This window comes from Callospermophilus lateralis, chromosome 2 (genome assembly GCF_048772815.1).
Source record: "Callospermophilus lateralis isolate mCalLat2 chromosome 2, mCalLat2.hap1, whole genome shotgun sequence".
Classification (NCBI taxonomy): Eukaryota; Metazoa; Chordata; class Mammalia; order Rodentia; family Sciuridae; genus Callospermophilus; species Callospermophilus lateralis.
This window is the reverse complement of record NC_135306.1, coordinates 158,403,889-158,429,799: the sequence shown is the minus strand read 5'-3', so window position 1 is coordinate 158,429,799 and position 25,911 is coordinate 158,403,889. Positions and strand designations below refer to the sequence as shown.

Here is a 25,911-nt window from a genome sequence, read left to right as displayed (position 1 = left end):
GATATATGTTTTATACCAATATTTATAGATCTTATTATTTTTTTGCCATAACCCACATTAAGGAATATTTACACCTTGATGAAGTATGCACACAATGCACACACATTCTATAACATATTTGTATAATTAAATATTTCACAGAACTTACTGAGGATCTATGCAAATTCTGATATTATCTGTTCTATTCTACTTCATTTACAAAAATTGGTATCAATCCACCAAAATGATTTTATAACCCATCACTATAATTTGATAAAACACTGTTTTAGAACATGTTTTTCAGCATCCTTGTAGTCCAATTTTGTTGTTGACATTAACTTTTCCTGTGGTAAGAGATGATTTTGGTGCTAGTTACTAGTTTTTCTGTAATCTTTAGGAGGATTGTGAGATAGGAATTTCCTAAATGATTTTTTTTCTTTCTGCAGATCTCATGTGTGAATATAAATCTAGTGCATCATTAACCTAAGGACCTTACCAATTGGAAATTGCAGTTTTCACCTTCAACCTACCATATCCTTTTTGATTATTCTCTTCCTAAAAAAGTGTAAACATCTTTCAAGTTATTTTTGTTGCAGAGCTAAACAAATGGCTGATAGTGACTTGAATAAAATATCTAGACAATGCCCCCACTGTTCATCTACCCTGCAGAATAATGGACTTAGATTATGTTCTTGTGCATCAAACTATTCTCCAGTTTTGGTGGTAGAAATGTCACAGACATCAAGCATTGCCAGTTCAGAAATTGTAGTTTCAGCAGAGAGAAAAAAAGAAAAAAGTATCAGCAGAGAACCTTCTGGGAAAGATTTGGTAAATATCAAGGATTCTACATCTTATATAAGTTAAGGGCTGGGGTTGTGGCTCAGTGGTGGAGCACTTCCCTAGCATGTGTGAGGCACTGGGTTCGATCCCCAGCACCACATAAAAATAAAATAAAGGTATTGTGTCCACTCACAACTAAAAACATATATAAAAAAAAATAAGTTAGCATCCCATTATTTAATCCCTTTCTTAATTCCCTCTCGTGAGCCCTTGTCAGGTAATTCATTTCCTTCTTAACCATAAAAGAAACATTTCTGGGCTGGGATTGTAGCTCAGTGGTAGAGCGCTTGCCTAGCATATGTGAGGCATTAGGTTCGATTCTCAGCACCTCATATAAATAAAGATAAAGGTCCAACTAAAATATTTTAAAAAGAAACATTTCTTACAGAAGAGGTGAGCAAAGTTGGTTAATTGTATGTTTTATGATGTTTCCAACTAATACCCAAATTAATTATTTTTGAGGATCCACAACAATTAGCAATGTCTTTCCAGCCCTTTAAACAAATGTGCTATAAGGATTGATTTTTCAAATTGAATCAAATCTGAATTTTTGAGCATTTTCTTCCACTGATGCAGAATGAGACTTATGTCTGTGTTTAAATAAAGTGTGATTTTGGTTTATTATTTAATGAAATTTCTGGTTTTCTAACTGGAATTTCAAATATACTTTACAAAATCAGTTTGCATTAGTTACAAACAATCTATAGGTACCCAGTTGAACTGATTTGTCTATATTTTTCCACATAAAGAAGAGGCAGTATCATGCACAAAAGTTAACTCAAAGTGGATCAAGGAACTTGATATCAAATCAGAGACATGGCGTCTGATAGAAGAAAAAGTTGGCTATGACCTACATACTGTGGGGTCGGGCTCCAAATTCCTCAATAGGACACCCATAGCACAACAGTTAATAACTAGAATCAACAAATGGGACTTACTCAAACTAAAAAGTTTTTTCTCAGCAAAAGAAACAATAAGAGAGGTAAATAGGGAGCCTACGTCCTGGGAACAAATTTTTACTCCTCACACTTCAGACAGAGCCCTAATATCCAGAATATACAAAGAACTAAAAAAATTAAACAATAAGATAACAAATAACCCAATCAACAAATGGGTCAAGGACCTGAACAGACATTTCTCAGAGGAGGACATACAATCAATCAACAAGTACATGAAAAAATGCTCACCATCTCTAGCAGTCAGAGAAATGCAAATCAAAACCACCCTAAGATACCATCTCACTCCAGTAAGATTGGCAGCCATTAGGAAGTCAAACAACAACAAGTGCTGGCGAGGATGTGGGGAAAAGGGTTCACTTGTACATTGCTGGTGGGACTGCAAATTGGTGTGGCCAATTTGGAAAGCAGTATGGAGATTTCTTGGAAAGCTCGGAATGGAACCACCATTTGACCCAGCTATTCCCCTACTCGGTCTATTCCCTAAAGACCTAAAAAGAGCACACTATAGGGACACTGCTACATCCATGTTCATAGCAGCACAATTCACAATAGCAAGACTGTGGAACCAACCTAAATGCCCTTCAATAGACGAATGGATAAAAAAAAAATGTGGCATTTATACACAATGGAGTATTACTCTGCATTAAGAAATGACAAAATCATAGAATTTGGAGGGAAATGGATGGCATTAGAGCAGATTATGCTAAGTGAAGCTAGCCAATCCCTTAAAAACAAATGCCAAATGTCTTCTTTGATATAAGGAGAGTAACTAAGAACAGAGTAGGGACGAAGAGCATGAGAAGAAGATTAACATTAAACAGGGATGAGAGGTGGGAGGGAAAGGGAGAGAGAAGGGAAATTGCATGTAAATGGAAGGAGACCCTCAGGGGTATACAAAATTACATACAAGAGGAAGTGAGGGGAAAGGAGGAAAAATATAAGGGGGAGAAATGAATTACAGTAGAGGGGGTAGAGAAGAGGGGATGGGAGGGGGGAGGGGGGATAGTAGAGGATAGAAAAGGCAGCAGAATACAACAGACACTAGTATGGCAATATGTAAATCAATGGATGTGCAACTGATGTGATTCTGCAATCTGTATACGGGGTAAAAATGGGAGTTCATATCCTACTTGAATCAAAGTGTGAAATATGATATATCAAGAACTATGTAATGTTTTGAACAACCAACAATAAAAATTAATTTTAAAAAAAGAAGAGGCAGTATAGAAGAGTATAGTTGATATAGTACAATTTATGAGACAGAAAGCAGTTAAGTTTAAGAAAATTCATGTTCTCACTCCCCCAAATTGAACCCGTTTCACATTTTCCCCATCAACTACTATTTACTACTTGAATTATATAGTTATGGCCATGTAGGTGTCTCTGAGTGAGTTATTACTATGTTATCTTAATTCAGAGAATATTGGATTATTTAATTTAGAGTTCGTTATCAACAAGAATATTGTATCTTAAAGTTATTTTCAAAATTCCTTTTTGGTTCTAGACCTCCAGAACCTCAAATGTAGAAAGAAAACCATGTCAACAACAGTGGAGTCGGTGCAACATTTCAGAAGGAAAAGTTCCTCACATAAGGATGGAGGATGGATCTTCTATTGAGGTATACAGGAAATAAGCTGAAGCTTCTAGGGACTTGCAGGTTGCTTCTAAGTCAGTGGTTAGTGGCAAAAAAAAAAAAAAGATTTCAAAATCAGCTTTTAAGGAAAAGAAGTAAAGTAAGGAGGAAAATTTCCATTTTCAAGTATGTCAAAGTTTTTCAAGGATTAAACTCAGGGGCACTCAACTACTGAGCCACATCCCCAGCCCTATTTTGTATTTTATTTAGAGATAGGGTCTCACTGAGTTGCTTAGCATCTTGCCATTGCTGAGGCTGGCTTTGAATTTGTGATCCTCCTTCCTCAGCCTTCTGAGCTGCTGGGATCACAGGTGTGTGCCACTGTAACCCACTCCAAAGTGTTTACTCAAGAAAGTGCGGGCTTAATTTCTTGCTCATAGAGGATGAAATGGACTTCAATAAAGAAGAGGGCATTTTTACTAGAAAAAAGGAGAACATTTTGGTGTAATGTTGACTGTCCCTCAAAGTACAGTGCATATGTGGACTCCTTGAAGATGTAGAAGCCACATGACTTTTGATACTTTAGCTGTTCATCTCCTTGGTGATTGATAGGGAGGCCACAGTTTCCCTTGTGATCTTTCTATCTTTTCCAGATTGGATCAATACCAGTATTATTCTTCAAGGATTTTGATTATTATATAAGAATATGAATTAAATATTAGAGCCATTAAAAATTAAATTGTGTCCCTTTAATACGAGATTGAAGAAACTGTAATAAAAATAATTACAAGAAGAATTTTCATTCATGTTAAGTAGTTTTTTAAAATTGTGTTAGGAGATATTTGGCAATTTATCTGGAGTGATCAGGAAAACTTCCTAGGAAACTTTGACATGAAAAGTTTAAACATTCTTCCTTTAAATAAAAGTTCCGCACTTTACAAAGTCCACAAATTTAGTTGTAAGAGCTTTTCAAAAAGCAAAATGTGTTCACTGTGAAAGATCATGAACATGCAGATAAAAAGTGAAGAAAATAAAAATCATCACACAGTTTTAGCCAATCTAATTTATTATCTTCAGTTTTTTCTATTTATGTACCAGTTATACTCTATTTTTCTTCAAAAAGTCTGTTTTAAATTAAGAAATATTTCAAGTATATGTACATTTTAAAGAAATCTTAATTTGTATAGTTGAAATTCAAACTTCTTTCCCCCATAGCATGGACAAACTCACTATAAATATTTTTATCATTTCAAAGAGTATAAAGAATGAAGTTACAATCATCTGCAAGTCTACTACCTATAACCACTCTTAATATTTAGATGACATCTGTCCACACACCAATGTAAGTGCCTTATCATACCCACGTGTTTTAAAAGGATTGTAAGTACATGGTTTTCACACTCTGCTATATCATCAACTTCCTCTGTATCAATAAAAATAGATTTAAATGATCATTTTAACAGCATCCTCTTAAAATTATTAGAGACAAGAAATCATTTTCTCCTTATTTTAACTAGTATATAACACTATCAGAGCAGTTAGTTGAAGAAAACTGTAAGTTATAAAACACTGTGCACTCCTCATTTTTAAAAAATCCAACTTAATCAGTACTAAAATACTGTATTTAGAATGTGGTTCCGTATATTTAAAGAGGAAAATTAAGGTTGGTTTTGTTTTAAAGGACAAGACAAATTGGGACATAGTTATGAAGAGATTATTCTGTGGGAAAAAAGGGTAAATGACTATGTTAATTGAGATTTAATTCACTTAACATACTATATATGTGGGAGTTATATGTAAATATAATAAAAAATAAAATTATACTTTGTTCTATTTTCTAATTAATCATCTGAGTTTTCTGACTTTGATTCTCACTACTACACTATTATGTAGTATTGGGGAAGAGGGAGGAACTAGGTCTTTTAATGGATACAACAGAAACAGCTCTTTAAGGAGCTCCTATTCTGTGTTGGAATAAAACAAAAGCCAAAACAAGCATGATAGTAATAATAGTTTTTGAAGACTAATATAAACATGCTGAAGGGAGTATAAATAAAGTAACAGTCATCATTGTGCAGAGTTAGGAAGGAAAGCCCTCTGAGAAGGAGTTAAGTCATTGGGCATTTCTTGTAGAAAAGTAAGAAAGGAGTGTAAGCAGTGGGGAATAGGAGCAGTTAATTTAGCTGTTAAATGATAAGCAGAAAGAGTCTTTGGATGGTGGAATTGTGGATGTGTTCATTTTTTTCTCAGTGCTAATTTTTTAAATTTTGTTTTTTAACTACATGACAGTGGAATGCATTACAATTCTTATTACACACACAGAGCACAATTTTTCATATCCCTGTTTGTAAATAAAGTATGTTCACACCAATCATGTCCACCACATTCCACTATCATTGCTAACCCTCTGCCCTCTCCTTTCCCCTCCCACACCTCTTCCCTATCTAGAGTTTGTCTATTCCTCCCATGCCCCCGCCTACCCCACTATAAGTCAGACTCCTTATATCAGAGAAAACATTTGGCATTTGTTGTTTGGGGATTGGCTAACTTCACTTAGTATTTATTATCTTATCCATCTCCATCCATTAACCTGCAAATGCCATGATTTTATTCTCTGTTATTGCTGAGTAATATTTTATTGTGTATGTATGCAACATTTTAAAAATTCATTCATCTATTGAAGGGCATCTAGGTTGGTTCCACAGTTTATCTATTGTGAATTGTGTGGGGAAAAAGGCACGCTCATACATTGCTGGTGGTACTGCAAATTGGTGCAGCCAATATGGAAAGCAGTATGGAGATTCCTTGGAAAGCTGGGAATGGAACCACCATTTGATACAGCTATTCCTCTCCTCAGTGCTAATTTTTATTCAAATTTCTGTCACATATTGCTTTTTCTAAAACAAAATGAGAAAAAAAAATAATAGTAATAACTAATAGAGATAATGAAAAAGAGAAAACATTAATTGTAAACAATAAAGCAATTGTTCAATGGGTGTATATATTGATTTTGTAGTATAACTCTGAGTTTTGGAATAATTTTTTTGGTGACTGTATAAATTGTGTGTGTGTGTGTGTATATATATATATATATATATATATATATATATATATATGCAAATGTGTGTGTATATTACCATTCCATTTCTTTTTTCTTCTGAAAATATTTTATTAATATTTATAAAGATATTTCATTAATATTATAGTTTGAAAGGGACTCATTTTACACTTTTGAGTTTTTTCGTATTTCACCGTTTGGAATTTTATAGTTTCCCTACAAAGGGGATAGTTAATAAAATTCATCAAAACTTATTTTTTGTTAATTAAGATTTTTCATGAATACTGAAGCAAATAAGTAGCGTCATCTCTTTGATTTTATCCTGTAACAGAATCTCTCTTCCCTTGAGCCGATACCTGTCAGTTTTATGTGCTCATTTTTAATACCCGATGAATGGCAAAGAAAGACAAAAGAACTCTTATTTTGTCTCCAGGATTTCTATACCTTTGGAAGAATACTGGGACAAGGGAGCTTTGGACTGGTCGTTGAAGCTACAGACAAGGAAACAGAAACTAAGTGGGCAATTAAAACAGTGAATAAAGAAAAGGTAGGGCTTGTTAGCAGAATCCCATTGAGGACACAGTGTGGTGTGGGTTGATGTGGGCAGTGCAATTTTTCACACTAATATAAGCTGTGTCTGAGCCTGAGGGCCAGGGCCTGAACTGATCTACTGGAGAAGTGTGGGCATTTCTCTTGCTTCCTTGGAAGGGACTGGTACTTGAGCGCAAGTAGACAAGTGCTATTTGGAAAAAGCAAATGAAAGGATAACACAATCAATATAACCAAATAGGTAAATTTTTACCAGAATGAGTTGAAGGTAAGGGCTGGTGTTCATTAGGATGGGCACAGGGCTGTGGGCTGGAGACATCTTAGCTATAAGTAAGTCCTGATTGTCCCTGTGGGGTTTTGTTATACTTTTCACCTATCCTTCCATTTGATTCCTCATTGTTAGCTAACATCCTATCTGCTCTTTCAGTTTGAACCACTTTGTCTCACAATTGTCTAATACATTGTCACTTGTACTCTATTTCTCATTACATTCACTCTTGGAGTGAACAAATGGGCTTCTCTTTGAAGTGGAGTCTAAAATACTTTATACCAGATCATTTTTATCAACTGTAAAAAATTTCTATGCCTGGAAAAAAATCACAACATTATAGTGTTTTCTCCTGAAAATAATGATAAATATTACTTTTATAAAATTAAACAGTAAGTTTTGAATATATTCTTTAAAAATAAACTGTAGCAAATTTCTCCCTAATGTTCAATAAGGTAACAGATCAATCTTTTTTGGGGGGGGGCACAGGGGATTGAATTCAGGGGCACTCAACCACTGAGCTACATCCCCAGCCCTATTTTATATTTTATTTAGAGACAGGGTCTCACTGAGTTGCTTAGCACTTTGCCATTGCTGAGGTTGTCTTTGAACCAGCAATCCTCCTAGCCTCTGCCTTCGGAGCCACTGGGATTACAGTTGTGTGCCACCGCACCTGGCACATATCAAATCTTAATAAGATTAATAAGGCAATTAAGAGTCTTTCTAGAAATCTTTAGAATTCTTTAAGGTTCTAGGAAGCAACCCACAATGCTACCCAGGGTATCCTTTCCACCTTTATTTTGGTTTCAGGTAGGTTAGGGGTCCAGTTTTAGGGCTATATAGACAAGATACTTACTTGCAACTTTAGGAATTACTCTTTCACATACATATTGATGTTGAGAGTTTATGGGAAACTATGATATTACAATAAAATTATATAGGTTAAAATTATAATATATAATTGAACAAAATTATTGCATTATGAACAGGTCAAGATATTTGGGTAGAGAGAAAGGAACAGAACTAAGATGGCTATTAGGAGAAATTATGTTAACTTTCCATATCTAGTCTAGACAAGAATTCACTCCTACAGTCACTATTTTTCTTGATCTTCTAGGTTAATCTTAAAATGTGTTTTCATCCTATATGGGTGGGTTATACATGGTAGGGGGAGTGTCAGTATCCTAGTCATCCCAAGATGGTGTAGATTGAAAAATGAAGTTGAGTGGAAGCAGGAATAACTTTAGATAAAATTTTAACTGGATGATGTGAGCTTTGTGATAAGTCACTTTCCTTTCAAATTATTTATGTACCTTTCCAAAGTGGGGTTGGGTGGTAAGTGAAGGAGTAAGTCCTTTATTATCCCTGTCAAGGACATTTTAAAATTTGTCCTTTCAAAGACATTTTTATGTGGAAATAGGACTCATAAAGGAAGATAGTACTTACCCTCAAATAATGGAAATTATCAGTAGGGTTGATGATTTGGGGTGGGGGGATGGTGGTGAGGGTAGAGAAAACTTCTCTAGAGTTTCTTAGATGACATTGTACATAGTTACCTACATGCTAAATGAAGTCCTTGTGCTCCCTGGAGTGTTCCTGCCTTTACCTTTGCTACCAGGCATGGTAAATGTTAGCTGTTAGGAGATAAAGTAGGGATTAGGTTGATCTGAAAGCAAGGTAGTCTCTGCCTCTTTAGGTTAATCAGGGGATCAGGAAGAAACATAATCCAGGGTTGAATGCAGAATCTCACTGCCTATGTACTTTTTCTTTTTCTTTGGGTACTAGGGATTGGTTCTAGAGGTGTTCTACCACTGAACTATACCCCCAGCCCATTTTATTTTTTAAATTTTGAGACAGGGTATCACTAAGATGCCCAAACTGGTCTCAAACTTGCAATCCTCCTGCCTCAGCCTCCCAAGTAGGTGGGATACCAGGTGGGATTCCAGGAAATGTATGTATTTCCTTTGATATACATAAGTTAAATAAAAACAAAACAGCAACAAAAGAAAAACATTTTGTTATAAAAACATCTCCAATTTGTGTCCCTAGAAAATTTTGTTTTTATTATGTTAACATCACAAGGTCAATATGATTTTGAGGGAAATATCAAAAAGTATACTAAAAATTAGAATAATTTTGTGAGGGGACAGATGCCATCTTGTAGCTAATTTACAGAAACAGTTTAAGAGATAGATATAGTTTGAGGCCAAACTAAATATAATTTGAAATTGCATGAAGGAAAGAAGAGCATAATTTAGTCTGATCATGGGATAAACTAAATGATATCATTTAAAAAGGAAATTTCTCAGGTAATATAGATAAAAGCAAAAAGCAATTTTATATCGAGGAATGTGAGAGTGACATTCAAATGTGAAATCTGTGTTTTTTCATTGATTAAGGCTGGAAGCTCTGCTGTGAAGTTACTTGAACGGGAGGTGAATATCCTAAAAAGTGTAAATCATAAACACATCATACATTTGGAACAAGTATTTGAGACACCTAAGGTAAAGTTCTATCGGATACTATGTTTTGAAAGTTGTTACTATTGCAAAATGAATATCATTTCATTCTGCAGTAATTCCTTTGGGGCACAGTTGTTCATGTCCTTGGCATGAGTCTGACATTGGAGATTGATGAGAATATTCTGGAGGACTTTTATTATTGATTGTATAATTAGGTGTCTGATGATTGATTGATGTCTTCAGTAATATGTTCTGGGTGGCATGGTGGAAACAAATGTTTAAAATTACAACAACTTCATACTCAACCAGTTAGTGATTAGAGCTTCCTTAGAGGTGGCATTCCTTTAGCTTTGGTTCTTAGTCTCTCCATTAGAGTTTCTTGGAATACTGTCATAATTTTGAAAAATTAGCTTTATAATCAGCTTGGCATAGTATATTTGGTATTACGTATAAAACATTCCATCATCTGTATCATTCCAATGTGTTTTTTTCTTTCCTAAATGTTATCATTTTTCTGTTTAAATGCCTGTAATTTTCACTTAGAATTGTTCAGAAGCCTGGCTTATTTTCAATTTTGCCTCTAGATTTTTTAGTGCTTGTGGACTTGGGTGTTTCTCGGCTTGGAAGTACTATGATATAGTGGTTAATTATGTAGATTCCAAGATCAGATTTCCTGTGCATTTGAATCCTGATTCTACCACTTACTAGCCATGAGACCATGACCAAGGCATTCAATTTCTCTATTCCTCATTTGCTCATCTGTAAAATGGATTTAATAATAGTGTTGATTTCATTTGTACATTGAAGGATTAAATGGGAAAATGGATATAAAGTATCTGTTTCATTAAATGTTAGTTATTGATTTTCATTTTCTTTGACAGTCTTTAAGGGTCCTCTGTTCATTTTTTCCAACATTTTTTCTTATTTTATTTTGTATAATTTATATTGATGTGTCTTCATGTTTAGTAATCTCTTCTTCTATAACATTAAGTGTGCTATTAATCTCTTCCAGTGGAAATTTTATTTGTATATATGTGTGTGCATGTATGTGTATGTGTGTGGGTATGTATATATATATATATGAACATTCCATGTGTCTACTTAACATACCTAATCTTTCTTCCTTCTTGAAGTTATAATAACTATTTTAATGTCCTTTTGCTACTAATTTTACATTGTATCATTTCTAGAACAGTTTCAACTGATTGATATTTTTCTCCCTTTATTATGGGTTATATTTTCAGACTTTGTATACGTATTAATTTTTGGTTGGATACCAGGCATTGTGAATTTTACCTTTTTGGATACTTCACATTTTTATATTATTTTTTTCAAATTCTTATTGCTTTTATTTTCTTTTCTCTTTTTAAATTAATGTATTACAATTATACACAATAGTGGAATTTATTATGCCCCATTCATACATGCACATAGCATAATTTAATTAATCTCATTCCCCAGTATCTTCCCTTTTCCTCCCCCTGATCTGCTTGCTCTACACTTCTAATCTCCCTTCCATTCTTATTATTATTTCAATTAGTACATTATATATATATATATATACATATATATATATATGAATACATATGTTATATGTAGAGAATACATACATACATACATAGAATACATATATACAAAGTATATATATTATATATATATACAAAATCCACTGGGGTTTATTCATACATGGACATAGTATAATTGGGTAGATTTTGTTACCCTTTACTTTCCCATGTTCTCCCCTCCTCCCTCTCTCTGGATACCCTTCCTCTACTCTGTTTGACTCCCTTTTGTTTTCATGCAATCACCCCTTTTTTCTCTGTCTCTCTACATTTGCATATGAGAAAAAATTTTCAATCATTGACTTTCTAAGCCCTGTTTATTTCATTTAGCATGATGTTCTCCAGTTCTACACATTTACCAGAAAATGACTAAATTTCATAATTTATGAAAAGCTTCATTGAGTATATATACCACATTTTCTTTATCCATTTGTATGTTGAGGGGCACCTAGACAAGTTCTATAACTTGGCTATTGTGAACTGCACTGCTATAAGTACTGATGTACATGTATCACTATAGTATGTTGATTTTAGTTCTTTTGGATAAATCTCAAGGAATGGGATAGCTGGGTCATATGGTGGTTTCATTTCTAGTCTTTTTGAGGAATCTCCATAGTGATTTCCAAAGTGGTTGTACTAATTTGCCATCCTACCAAATATATATAAGTGTACCTTTCCCCATTATTTTCACCGTGCATTATTATTTGTATTCTTTTTATTGGTTCTTTTTAGTTATGCATGACAATAGGATTCATTTTGACATAATTATAAAAGCATAGGATGTAATTTGTTCTAATTCAATCCTCAGTACTACCCCTTTCTCTCCCCCTGTTACCTTCCCTCTACTCTATCGATCTTTCTGCTATTTACTTATAGGTTTTTTTTTATTAGTGTATTTTAGATGTACATGATGAGATTCACTGAGGCATATTTATATATGTACATAGAAAAGTTAGGTCAGATTCATTCCACTGTCTTTTCCTATCCCCTCTCACCTCCCTTCCCTTCATTCCCCTTTGTATTCTTTGTATTCTTGATGGCTGCCATTCTAACTGGAGTCAGATGAAACCTCAAGTGTAGTTTTAATTTGCATTTCCCTTATTGATAGGGATGTTGAATATGTTTTCATATATTTATTGGCCATCTATATTTCTTTTTTAGAGAAATGTGTTGATAATATTTGTCCATTTATTGATTGGGTTATTTGGGTTTTTTGAAGTTAAGTTATTTTGAATTCCTTATATATTCTGAATATTAATCCCCAGTTGGAAGAGTAACTAGAAATTTTTTTCTCCCATTCTGTATACTCTCTTTTCATGCTCTTGTTACCTTTGCTTTGTAGAAGCTTTTAAATTTGATGCCATTCTACTTTTTGATTCTTGGTTTTATCTCTTGAGCTTCAGAAGTCTTATTAAGAAATTGGTACCTGTACCAGATATTTTTATATTCTTAAAACTGTTCTTGACCTTTAATCTAGCATATAGTTAAGTCACTTGGAAATAGTTTTGAATCTTGCTTTAATCTTTGTTAGGTGGCACCAGAGCAGCCCTTAGTCCAGGACTCATTTTCCCTACTACCAAGGTTCAAGCCTTCTGAGTATACACACTCTATTCAATGTCCCATGAATTATGATATTTTTCTTTTCTTTTTATTTATACATGACAGCAGAATGCATTACAATTCTTACTACATATATATAGCACGATTTTTCATATCTCTGATTGTATACAAAGTATGTTCGTAACAATTTGTGTCTTCGTACACATACTTTGGATAATAATGACCATCACATTCCTCCATCGTTTCTAACCCCATGCTCCCTTTCTTCCCTTCAAACCCCTCTGCTCTATCCAGTAGTTAATGGGAACACAAACTGTTCCTGGCCATGTGTAAGCTCAAGTGATTGTTCCCTCAGCTCCTTTTGCATGTTTATTTTCCCAGTTTTGGGAATGAATCATGTGCTGATTAGTACTCTAATCATATGCTGAAGAATTGAGGAGGCAAATCTCTGGAGCTTTCTGTCTGTATAGCTTTCTCCTTCTGATATACTTTTCCTATGAACTCCCAGCTCCACCTCTTTGATCCATGGAGGCTGCTGGCCTCTGCTTGATTTCTTTCTCCCTGCCTGTAGTCTGGAAATTCTCCAGTCAGGAAGCAAGGATAATCATGGGGCTTGCCTCTTGTGTTTCCTTTCTCCCAGAGATTGCTTCTTTATGCTGCCATTTTTGTTTGTTTTTAGGTCAAATCTGCCTCCCCCTAACTTGTAAACACTCACAAATGTTTAGACTTTCCACTGAAGCCGTTTTAAAGAAATGGGAACCATTTCTGATCATCCAGTCTGCATATGCTAGTTTATCATGAATCTAAACATTCTCTAGATCTACCCAATTGTTTCTAAAGATTATAAAAAGAATTTGTTTTTATAAATGTTACTGATATAATTTTGATCAAATTGCATTTAAAATTGACATCAGTTAATATTGTAACCCCTACTAATGCAACTTTCCCTCTGTGAACCAGTGATCCTGTCAATGAAGAAAGTATGGCCCAGTTCAAAAGCTTATTTATGTGTCAGACTTTGCAGATAACTTTTGATATTCTAAAGCAGTCTGAAGTTCAGTGAATCAGAATTGTGTCTGTAAGAAGAAAGGATGTTAACCTTCTCTTCCTGCTTTAATGTTTATGGATTGAACACTGAAGTTGTATTAGCAGTGGTTATAAGAGCAGAATCAGACCCCCAAATCTTTTTTAAAAGTTTTTTTTGTTGAAGATGGACAATGCCTTTATTTTATTTATTTTTATGTGGTGCTGAGGATTGAACCCAGTGCCTGATATTTGCCAGGTAAGTGCTCTACCACTGAGCTACAACCCCAGCCCCAGCCCCCCAAATCTTAAGAACAACAGAAATCTAGCAACAGAGGTTAGAATGGAGATGCAGAGAGTAGTCTCTATCCATAGCAATACATGTGAAAAAGACTTGCATTTTGGTTGATTGTGAATCATTTTGACTCAATAGATGACTTAACTATTGGAATATCTAAAGAGATATTAATATGCCTTAAAAGAAACAGCAAGGTTAGGGATGTGGCTCAAGCGGTAGCGCGCTTGCCTGGCATGTGCGGGGCGCTGGGTTCAATCCTCAGCACAACATAAAAATAAAATAAAGATGTTGTGTCCACCAAAAACTAAAAAATAAACATTAACAAATTCTCTCTCTCTCTCCCTCTCCCTCTCTCCCTCTCTCTCAAAAAAAAAAAAAAAAAAAAAAAAGAAGAAGAAAGAAACAGCAAATATGGAAGAGGCCTTTCATCTGTATCTTCTTACTGCTCCACCCAATTAGTCATTGAACCCCACTGTTTCTTCCTCCTAGGTATTTTTCAAATCTTTTTTTCCTCCTCCTCCTTGTTTGTATTCTGTTCCTCATACCTGCCCACTATCAACAGAAGTCAGCACTGGTCTGTTGCCCATTTTCTTATGGCCTATAAACTAAGTTTTCTCCATTTTCAAATTATTGGAAAAAATGCAAAAGAATAATATCTTATAACTTGTGAAAATTATATGAAACTCAAATTTCCAAGTCCATAAATAGAGTGTTTTTGTATTGTTTATGGCTGCTTTCATACTACAGCAGCAGAGCCAGGTAGTTATGAAAGAGACTGGCTTGCAAAGCCTATAATATTTACTCCTGGGTTTGGCCTGTATAGAAAATTTTTGCTGAGCCCTGATGTTACACTACTGCTAGAGTGTTCATTTGGAAATGCAAAATTAATAATATCATATAACATTCCCCCTTCCAAAACACTATCTTAAAATATTCAGTGGCTTATTGCATGTGGGAAAAAAAATCTATACTCTTGAGGATGATATCCAAGACTTTTTACCAACTGGCACCAACCTGTTCTTTCTAGCTTCTTCCCCACCACTTCTTTCCTCCTCACCCTATCAAGTTTCTAATGTTATTAATGCTGAGATATTTGTTGTCCTTTTAATAGCTGATATTGTTTCAAATTTATACTGTGTACTCTGCCTGATCTTCTCCTACATTTTCTACCCACAAATCCCTGTTCAAACACCTAGATCTGGCTTTAATGTCTTTCCTGTGAGCATTCTTTTTTTTTTTTTTTGTAGTTGTAGTTGGATGGCTTGCCTTTATTTTATTTGGTTTTTGTTTGTTTGTTTTTTGTGTCTCACGCATGCCAGGCAAGTACTCTGCCACTGAGCTACAGCCCCAGCCCTCCTGTGAGCATTCTTTAGGCAGAGAAGAACTGCCCCTCCCCCATAACCCTATCACATTTTGGGCCATTAGCATTTACCAATGATTCTGTAATTGTAACTAAATTGGGAACTTTTTGGGAGTAAAGACTATGTTTTATGTTCTTCTAGTATCCAGTTCAGTATCCTGTACATAATAGATAAAATTATTTTTGAATGAATTAATGATTGTGATCATGTAATACAATATATAACATTTTAAAGATACTCAGCTATATAATTTGCTCTCTCTTGCTCTCTCTTTTAAATACATAATGTCAGAAAATGTACCTTGTGATGGAGCTTTGTGAGGATGGAGAACTCAAAGCAGTTCTGGATAGGAAAGGGCATTTCTCAGAGAATGAGACAAGGTGGATCATTCAAAGTCTTGCATCAGCTATAGCATACCTTCATACTAAGGGTAAGAAGAGGATCATCCAACTCATTGAGTCCATAAATGCAGATATCACTTTTGTTTAAGGGTAATTGTATTCACAGTCATATAAATAACACTTGGTAATTTAGAAGACTTGTTTGCTATTTTGTAGTTTTTCCCTTTTCACTTTATGCATAGATACCTTTTAATTAGAAACAAACAGATACACAATTACATTTTACATAGACAAAGAAGCAGTTATGAACATTGCTTTTTTTTTTTTTTTTTTTTTTTTTTTTTTTTTTAAGTGCTGGGGATTAAACACAGAGCTTTGCATGTGCTAAGCAAGCACTCTACCACTGAGCTGCACCTTGAGTCCTATGAACATTTCTGTTTAGTGATTTAAAAAGCAGACAATATATCCAAAGTAGAAAAAACAATATTAAAGGTGAAATTTCCTAAAACTTTATATATTAATAACATTAAAAATGTGTATGTTCTAGGCTTTTTTGTACTTTCAAATTTATTGTTAGAGTGCTAGGTTCACACCAAAATTGAGCAAAAGGTCCAGCAATATCCCTTAAACTCCCTGCACTCACATATATAAGGCATTTTCCACTATCAAAATCCCATACCAGAGTGGTCCAGTTATTAAAAAATTTTTTTTTAAATACTATTCCCTCTACCTCATATCCTTTTTTTAAAAAAAATATTTATTTATTTATTTAGCTATTGGCGGACACAACATCTTTGTATGTGGTGCTGAGGATCCAACCCGGGCCGCACGCATGACAAGTGAGCGGGCTACCACTTGAGCCACATCCCCAGCCCAGTTATTAAAATTGATGAACCCACATTGACACATCACTATCACCCAAAGTACATAGTTTATAATAGGATTCACTGTTGGTGTTGTACATTCTGTGGGTTTTGACAAATGCATAATGATATTTATCTACCATTAAGGCATCATATAGAGTAGTTTCACAGTACTTTAAAAACCACATTTAACGATTATTGTAATTATTCTTTGACTTTTCTGTTCTTTGATGTTACTGCTGCTGCTTTGCCTCATGCATCTTTTTTTTTTTTTTTCTTCAAGGTTAGTTTGGCTTACCATATGACTTTAGAACTGTCTCATCTTTCAGATGAGAAAAAAATTTGTTCCCAAAAGGTGTAGTGACATGGTTTGGTGGGCAGAGCTGGTACTAGATCTCAGGTTCCTTTAGCAGATTTTTCCTGAGCACCTATTGCACTGTTACTGATCTTAAGAGTTACACAGATTAAAAGATAAGACATCTTCCCTCAAGGAACTCAAGCTAGTGAGAGATTGAGCATAAAAAACAATTTGTAATCAAATATGAAAATTTCTCTGGTGAAGAACCATGTGAAGTTCAAGAAACACAGAAGTGTTAATATATCATTTGATTTTGAATGTCAGAAAAGAATTCAGAGGAAACAATATTCAATCTAGGAATACAAACTTAGACAAAAAAGGGAGGGCATTCCAGACAGAGGGGAAACTGTTTTTGCAAAGGCTTAATATTATGCTCATGCCAATCCTCCCATATTAAGCTATAACTTCAGTATAATTCCAAACCAAATTTTTATAGCATTTTCCTAAAACTTGATTAGATTATTCTAAAACAGGTGAGAATAGATAGTACAACAATGAACAGTAATGAGGGAGCAGGGAGACTTGCTCTGCCAGGGATCAAAATACACCATAAGGATATATTAATTAAAACTGTGTGGTATTTATGTAAGAAAAGACAGGTAGAGGAACAGAACAATACAAATTCCAAAAACAAAACCTGTAAATTGTGTAAGGAAAATATAAATGACTAGATATAATTACCACTGCAGGGCTCATTCAACTCCATTTTTCCAGCAATTAAACCCTTAACTTTTAAATATAGAGAAATGATTGCTATGGATATGAATTGAGTTAATTATTTGCAAAGGAAGAATTTTTACATGATTATTTGCAGGTATACAAAAATACTACTTAAACTCTAACATGTTCAACTAAAGATTTTATGTCTCAAGGATTTTTTTATTTTAACATACCAAGAGTATGAAATGTATGCTGATGTTATAGAAAAATACACTGAAATAAATATAGTTTATATACATATAGCCAAATTAAAGTGTGTTAAAATTCTTATATTGACAGTAGCACATATTTAGAAGTAAAGAATTAATCTCTTCTTTTGAAGTTCTAAGGATATGGGCAACATTACTGTACTTCTAACACTGTCTCCCTCCTCCTCGGAAGGTCACCTTGGCCAGGATCCTCCTCCACACTTAACCAGGCCACACATCATGAAGAGCAACCAGTTGGGGCAACAAGGGAATGGGTAGAGATGAGGGAGACCAAAAAAAAAAAAGGCTTCATAGGGTTAGAAATGTAGGGAAGATGGTTTGTAAGATTTATACCCTGCCCCCCAACATTCCATTTTCAGCAGTGGATTGTAATTTGTTAAATACACTTATTTGTCTTATTAATGTACCCTTTATTTTTCTGTTATACATTTCATTTGACTTGTTTGTTTTCTTGATAGATATAGTACATAGAGATCTAAAACTGGAAAACATATTGGTAAAAAGCAGCTTTGTTGATGCTAACAATGAAATGAACTTAAATATAAAGGTAAGATATTAAAAATGATGATAAATATTTCCCTATAAATAGTTTATTAGCAAAGTGGCAGAGTACAACTTTTAGATATATATCAATTGCTTTTAAGCAGCCAGAAAATAAGTTATTTGTGCTAAAAATAAAAAATTCACAAAAGAGGTTGTAACTGACAAGAGTAATTTTACAAGTTAAATGGTGTTTTTTAAAGTACATACTCATTTGGATGTTCTAAATCATTAGTTAATAGCAAGCAAACAGATGCTCTGAATTCTAATTAATTTCAGAATTATGCCTGGTAATTTGATGTAAATGTGTTACAGATTTAGAGAAAAACACACCTTGGCTGTGCTTTTGATGCTAAATTAATGCTACAGTCTGTATTTCTCATTGAAAATTTTCCTGGGTGTTAATATTTATGTCTTAAGCGCAATTACTGTGCCAAGTGTTTATTCTTGAAGATTTTATTCCTTAATGTCAAATAAATGATAGGATATATTATTTATTACTCAGCACTTTAATAGTGGCTGCTTTCAAAATATGTACATGTTTTTATCTCGGAATAAAATGTTGTCTGTGAGTAACTTGCTGTTGCTGAAGCTAAGTCCTTAGAAAAAGTTCAATGCAGTACTTTTGGTTTACTGAAGTAAATGTTCCTAGATAGTTCCATTGTAAACTCCATGAAGTCAGGAATTGTGTATGTCTTATGCTCTGTTGGAACCTTGATTAGTCCCTGAGACATAGAATGTGCTCAACTAATCTTTGGCAAATGAAGGAATTGATGCTCTCCAAGAACTAAATTGGATTGTGAAGGCTTTGGTCTACTTGATGTATGTACAGGTTTTCTATAGAGAAAGATGTATCATAATGCTCAAAGTAGGTATTTGTGAAAATGCCTGGAAAAATTGATTCACATTTTAGAAAAATAGTGATATCAATGTTAACTAGGAACATTTTCTTACTCCATAAGGTACTAAAAGCTTTGCATTTAGTGAGTACCAAGAGGCTGTATTTGGTTGTATGATGAATAGATTTGTCTGTTTTTCTGCTTTTGGCTCAAGAGTCTTCTACCATGGGAGACAAGACCAAGGGTACACACTCAATATTTAATAACCAAATGTTTAATTACTAAGATTTAGAATGGAGCAGAAAGACTGCAGCTGCAAGCAGTAGGCCTCTAGAGTATTCATAGTTACACTGCATTATTATGAGTTTTTTTCTTGTTAATTTGATTCTCATAGTTTTTAATAGGATAGTAATTGTTTTAATTAGTATACTCTAGAATCAAAAGGAAATCATAGTAAAGAAAAGGTAGTATTTACCAATTATAAATAACTATAAAAAGGGTATTTCAGTGAATGCCCATAAGGGTAATGATTTGATTTATAACAGTGCTTTAAACTGGAACATATCTTGAGTATCAGGAAAATAGATAATACACTAAGGCTAGAATGTATTTTGCAATGAAAAAAGTTAGATCCTTTCTTTCAAGATACAACTCCTATTTTGAACTGGTGAATTTAATCAGAGGCATGAACAAGTTCTCTCAAGATCTGAGAAACCAGATTGTGGTTTCTTCCCCACACAGAGAGGTGGGTGGGGAGACAAAAATCTTTTTAGTTAATAAAAGTCTTTTTAGTTAATAAAGTTCCCACCCATAGGAATTATCTAAGTAAATGCAATTACCATGTGGTGAAAATCCTATCTTCAGAATGAGTGAAGTCTGGAATAGGAAAATGGGTGACTATGCCTGCTTTTTTTCTTCAAGGTGACTGATTTTGGCTTGGCAGTAAAGAAACATGGTAGGGCTGAAGCCATGATGCAGGCCACATGTGGGACTCCTATATATATGGGTAAGTTTGTAGACTTAAAAGAAGATTTTTTCCTCTGTAAAAAGTAGAACAATAGTATAGAGTGCAATTTGAATGATTTGATTTTGCCATCATGACTTAATGGCCCTTGATCAAGCAACATTTTCTTTCTTAGGTTAAATAATTTCAATTGTTCTAGCATTTTTCTCATAGTTCTTACTTTCAGTGATTGTTGAAATTTTTGTTGTTTCTCTGGGATCTTCTTAAAGTTATTTTTATCTCTTAGGTAATCATACCTGAGACTTACTGTTTTTGTTAAATCACACTAAAATCACATGCATGTTTTGCTTCTTTGCATTTTTGTTCAATTTTATTGTCATCAGTTTTTCATAAAGATTGGTTGATTAAATATATTTTTTAAACCAACACATTTCCTTTTTCTAAATGTAATTTTAAACAGCTTATTAAGGTTTAATTAAATACCATAAATAGGTAAAATCAATTGATTTTTCATATATTCACAGAGTCATACAGCCATCATCACAATTCAGTTTTAAAACAACATATTCACAAAGTATACAGCCATTATCACAATTCTATTTCAAAAGTTCCCTCATGCCCATTTGTACTCAATCTCATTTTTATCCTACCCTCAAGTAGCCACTGATTATCCTAGATTTCCCTCTTTTTTCCCCCCTTTCTCTAGAATTTTCTTTTCTGGATATGTCATACAAAAGGAATCATATGATAATGTGGTCTTTTATACTATGTTGACTTTTATGCCTTACCATAATATTTTTGAGCTACATCTATGTTGTAGAATTTGTCTCTAGTTTGTTCCTTTATATTCCTAAATAGTTATATAGCATGGGTATGCCACACTAGCTGATGCACTCGTGGGTTGTTTCTAGTGTGAAGTTATTACAAATAATGCTGTTATGAACATTCACGCTCAAGTCTTTGTAAGGACATGTTGTTTCATTTTTCTTGGGTAGTTACCTAAGAGTGAAATTGCTGAGTCATATGTTAAGTGTATGTTTAACTTTTTAAGAAATTGACAAACTTGTTTTCCATGGTGGCTGTTACCATTCCACCAGTAATGTTTTAGGATTTCAATTTTTTCTCATCCTTGCCAACTCTCCAACTCTTCCCCCCACCCCACCCCACCCTGAACCCCCCTCGCACCAGTACTGGGGATAGAGCCCAGGGTCTGCTACATTCCTAGCCTTTAAAACATTTTTTATTTTGAAACAGGGTCTCACTGAGGTTGTTAAGACTGACTTTGAACTTCCTATCTTCCTGCTTTAGCCTATGGAGAAGCTGGGATTAAAGGCATGTGCCACTGCCCTTCGCTACTTACCAACTTTTGATATTAACTATCTTTTAAATTGTAGCATTGTAGTGGGTATAAAGTGTTATCTCATTGTGGTTTTTAATTTGCATTTCCTAATGGTTAATATTGTTGAGTGTCTTATTCATAATATCCTCTCTGTTGAAATGTCTTTAATATGTGTGTGTGTGTATGTAGTTTCATTAATAGATTATAAAATGTTGAACCACTCTTGCATATTTGCAAGGTTGCTTTAATATATTGCTCTATTCAATTTTCTACCACTTTATGTAGGAACTTTGACTGTTGCTTTCTTCTTTTTGTGCTAGGGTATGCTGGCACCATTTAAAACTTAAAAACAATGTTCACTTTTTATATGCCCATGAACATTTTACATAATAGATGTTATATATTAATAGTTTGAAATTTCCCTTTAAAAGTTTTTGGTCCTGTTATCCTTTGCAAATATTGTTTCTGTTATATTTTTCATTTATACTGCATTATTTCAGTTTTCATTTCTTGAATAATTTTGATAATATTGACTGTTTTCTAGAAATTGTTATTTCATTGGCATAAATGTGCATATTGCATATATATATATATATATATATATATATATATATATATAGTGTTAAAGAGAAGTGCTGAGGACAAAAAATGAAACAGGGAGGAGGAGGATGATAGTATCTTTTTTATCAAGTTAAAATGAGAATTAAATGAGAAAATGGGAGTAAAGAGCTTAAAACAGTGCTTGGCACTTAGAGCTCAATTTTTGCCCCTGTACTAACACAAATTTTTATTATTTTTTTTTTTATCAAATTTGTTAGTAGTTAGGGCAGTTTCTTGGGCTTTTCAAGAACTAGCTCATATCTTTCAGTATTTGGATGGCTTTTTCATAAATTTCTACTTTTATCTTTCTGAGTTCATTCTCTTTTTCTTTTGGTCTGCACATGCCTTTAATCCCAGCTTCTCTGGAGGCTAAAGCAGGAAGATAAGAAGTTCAAGGCCAGCCTCAACAACCTCAGTGAGACCCTGTTTCAAAATAAAAAAAATTTAAAGGCTAGGAATGTAGCATGCATGAGGCCCTGTGCTCCATCCCTAGTACTTGGGGGTGGGGGGGAAGTTAGCAAGAATGTGAAAAAATTGAAATCCTAAAATCCTAAAAAATGGAAATCCTCAGTTGAATGCTTGTTTATTATCAGTCTTCTTGTTTTCTAATAAGTACATGTAAAGCTATGAATTTTTCTTCTCTTTTGGCATATAGTGTTCTAATTGTGATTCATCTCTTACTACACTGTAATTTTAAATTTAGTCTTCTTTAAGCCAACAATTATTTAGAGGTGTGTTTTTTCCAGGTGATTGGGATGTGTTTAATGTTCATGTAAATGTGAGTTTATTTTCATGACCTTTTGGATCATCTGTCTAGTTTTCTTATTGTATCTTTATGATTGTATCTTGAAGATTTTCAATTTCCCTTGATCTCTGAAAGCTATTAAAATCACCCACCAAAACAGGGCTTTAACTAGTTCTTTTTGTAGTCATAGTAGATTTTTTTTAAAAAAAAATTCACTTTATAGAAATAAAATTTATATACAGTAAAATACACACATTTTAAATGTAAAGTTGAATGAGTTTTAAAAACTTCATATACTCATGTAATCACCACCTCAATGAAGATTTAGAACATGTCTATCATCCTATAAAGTTCCCCTGTGTCCATTTCAGTCAACCTCCTATCTAGGTCCCAGAAACCACTGATGATTTCTACCACCACAATCAGTTTTGCTTGACTAGACATTTTATGTAAATTTAATTATATAGTATACATTTTTTGTGTCTATCTTCTTTGGTTCCATATGATTTTGAGATTTTTTGCATGTTGTTATATCAGTATTCATTTTTATTGCTTTTTTGCCTGCTTGATACTAAAGTTTTTAAATTGTTTTATCTTATTTTGGAAAAGGCTACTTTAGATTCTGTTCATATCTTCCCGTTGGCAAAAGACAGCTGGTCTGTAGTTACATGGGGAAAATATATCTAAGCACACCCTGAGTTTTATGCCTGCTTATTAGTTGTCTACACTATAACAAGTGAGAGAACTAGAGAGAAGACAGATGGTTTGTGGAGCTTTGCTGACTTTCTAAATGGCTCCTTGGCACAGTTACTCTGGCTTCTGCCTCCCTGAGGGCTGGGATGACAGTGTAAGTAGAAATGCCCCTGATAATTAAGAACATTCTGAAAAAGTGAAGCCTAGGAATTCCTAGCCCCTGCTGTATGATGCATCAATATGGTGAGCCTTCATTGTCTCCAGTCACAGGATTTACCCTTGTGATAGACACAATCATAGAACAACTTGTACTATAATGATGCAATATTTAAAGATTTTAAGTAATATTAAAGAATACAAGTACAGTAGTTGCTTAAAGGAAATTTTTACTAAATTTTTAATCATTTGAAGGAAAATTAGTAAGTTTATTAATTATCTATAGTATAGCCTTTTCTCATTCTTCTCTTTCGACTTGTGTTGCTTTTTCATTCCTTTAAAGTAAAAGGCAGAGTAAAAAAGTAGAAAGGGAATTCTGTTTGCTTTCAGTAGTTATTATAAAGGTGTGTGTGTGTGTGTGTGTGTGTGTGTGTGTGTGTATGTGTGTGTGTTTCAGTGTGTAAGTGTGGGAGATTCAAACTGTTTTCTAAAAAAGTTGTTTACATGCCTTTTCTGTGGGATGTGCTCTGTAGCTGTGTGACTTTAGAGAAGTTGTTTAATATACTTCAACCTTATTTTCTTTAAATATTTTTTTTCTATTTATTTTTTAGGTGTTGATGGACACAACACAATGCCTTTATTTTTATGTGGTGCTGAGGATCGAACCCAGGTCCTGCCCGTGCTAGGCGAGCGCTCTACCGCTGAGCCAAAATCCCAGCCCCAACCTTATTTTTTTATTGATTAAAAGGAGTCGAATGCCTACATACCCATGTCACAGGATTCTTAACACAGTTTATTAAAAACTTTTATGCAAAAATGCTTTGTAAATTTCAAAGTTCTGTTAAGATATATATAATTTTTAGAACTGTTTTTTTTCATTAAAGATATCTATTGCTATAGAAGTGAAATGAACATATTTCTGCAATATCATATGTACCTTTTAAAAAGTCAGCTATTGCAAAAATAAAATCCAGTTTTTTAAAAATGTACTCCCTTAAAATGGAAAGATGATGTTATTTTGAGAAAGTTGTCTTAAGGAATCAGTTGTTTTTTGAACATCTTTGTAAAGCAAGGATCACAGAATTGGGGAGTCATGAATACCTGAATATCCTGTGACTAACTGACTGGTTTTTTTGAAGTTTCACAAAACCTCTAACTAGCTTTTTGATCCTGTCTTGTAGGAGCTTTTTCTCTTTGTTTTGGTTTTCTCACTTATAAAATGTGGGAAATAATTTATATTCTGTTGTAGGAGTACTGTGATGTTATTATTGTTATTCTTTCACTAAAGTTATTTATAACCATTTCTCTTAGTTTTTCTGTGAATTCAGATTTCTACACATTGGACTTGCTTAAATTACTTCTATTTAAGGCATGTTTTCAATTCTATTTGGGGGAAAGGGCTGAGATCTTGTTGTTTTTTACTGTAACTACACAATCTTGCAAAATCATTTCCTAACATTTTCCCAGGAATAAAGAGTAGTACATTTGGTTATACAGTTCCATCATTCCATTAGAAGCTAAATGATAAGCATGAGAATACAGTGACATCAATTGTTAAGGTCTGTACATTATTCATTTAACATCTGCTGTTGGTTTTTTCCCCCCCCAGTGGGGGAATAAATTACAACACATCAGCACATTTTTTCATGCTTTGTGTTAAGCATTTAAAAGTCGTTTATTGTATTATTAATACTATTTTATTTCTGCTTGCTTGGCAGCACCTGAAGTTATCAATGCCCACGACTATAGCCAGCAATGTGACATTTGGGGCATAGGTGTCATAATGTATTATTTGTAAGTAGCCTGCTTATTGTACAGGGTAAAATAAATGGATAGTCTCTGATGGTAGAATGACAATGATTTTAAATTAGAACTGAGCGATATATTTTTTAAAAAGTGATTTAAAAACCAAATGGAGAGTCATTCTAAAAAGTTCTCTTATTAGTTATCAGGTTCATCCCTTAGGTATTTTTTAATATTATAAATTTATAACTTTCAGCTTTGCTTTTCATTGATCTATAATTGCAACAATTCACTATATAATCTGAGCAA

At 33.7% G+C, this 25,911-nt stretch overlaps 1 protein-coding gene across 1 annotated transcript in view; it reads left to right on the top strand.

Moving 5' to 3' along the window:
* Positions 1 to 585: 585 nt before the first annotated feature.
* The window catches only part of Stk33 (serine/threonine kinase 33), a 74,010-nt gene continuing 48,684 nt past the window's right edge, over positions 586 to 25,911 (top strand). The window contains exons 1-8 of the mRNA XM_076844193.2: positions 586 to 807; positions 3,283 to 3,396; positions 6,843 to 6,956; positions 9,626 to 9,730; positions 15,784 to 15,922; positions 18,442 to 18,530; positions 20,284 to 20,368; positions 25,578 to 25,653. Coding sequence (XP_076700308.1) covers positions 586 to 807; positions 3,283 to 3,396; positions 6,843 to 6,956; positions 9,626 to 9,730; positions 15,784 to 15,922; positions 18,442 to 18,530; positions 20,284 to 20,368; positions 25,578 to 25,653 — 944 coding nt within the window. The remainder of the gene's footprint in view (positions 808 to 3,282; positions 3,397 to 6,842; positions 6,957 to 9,625; positions 9,731 to 15,783; positions 15,923 to 18,441; positions 18,531 to 20,283; positions 20,369 to 25,577; positions 25,654 to 25,911) is intronic.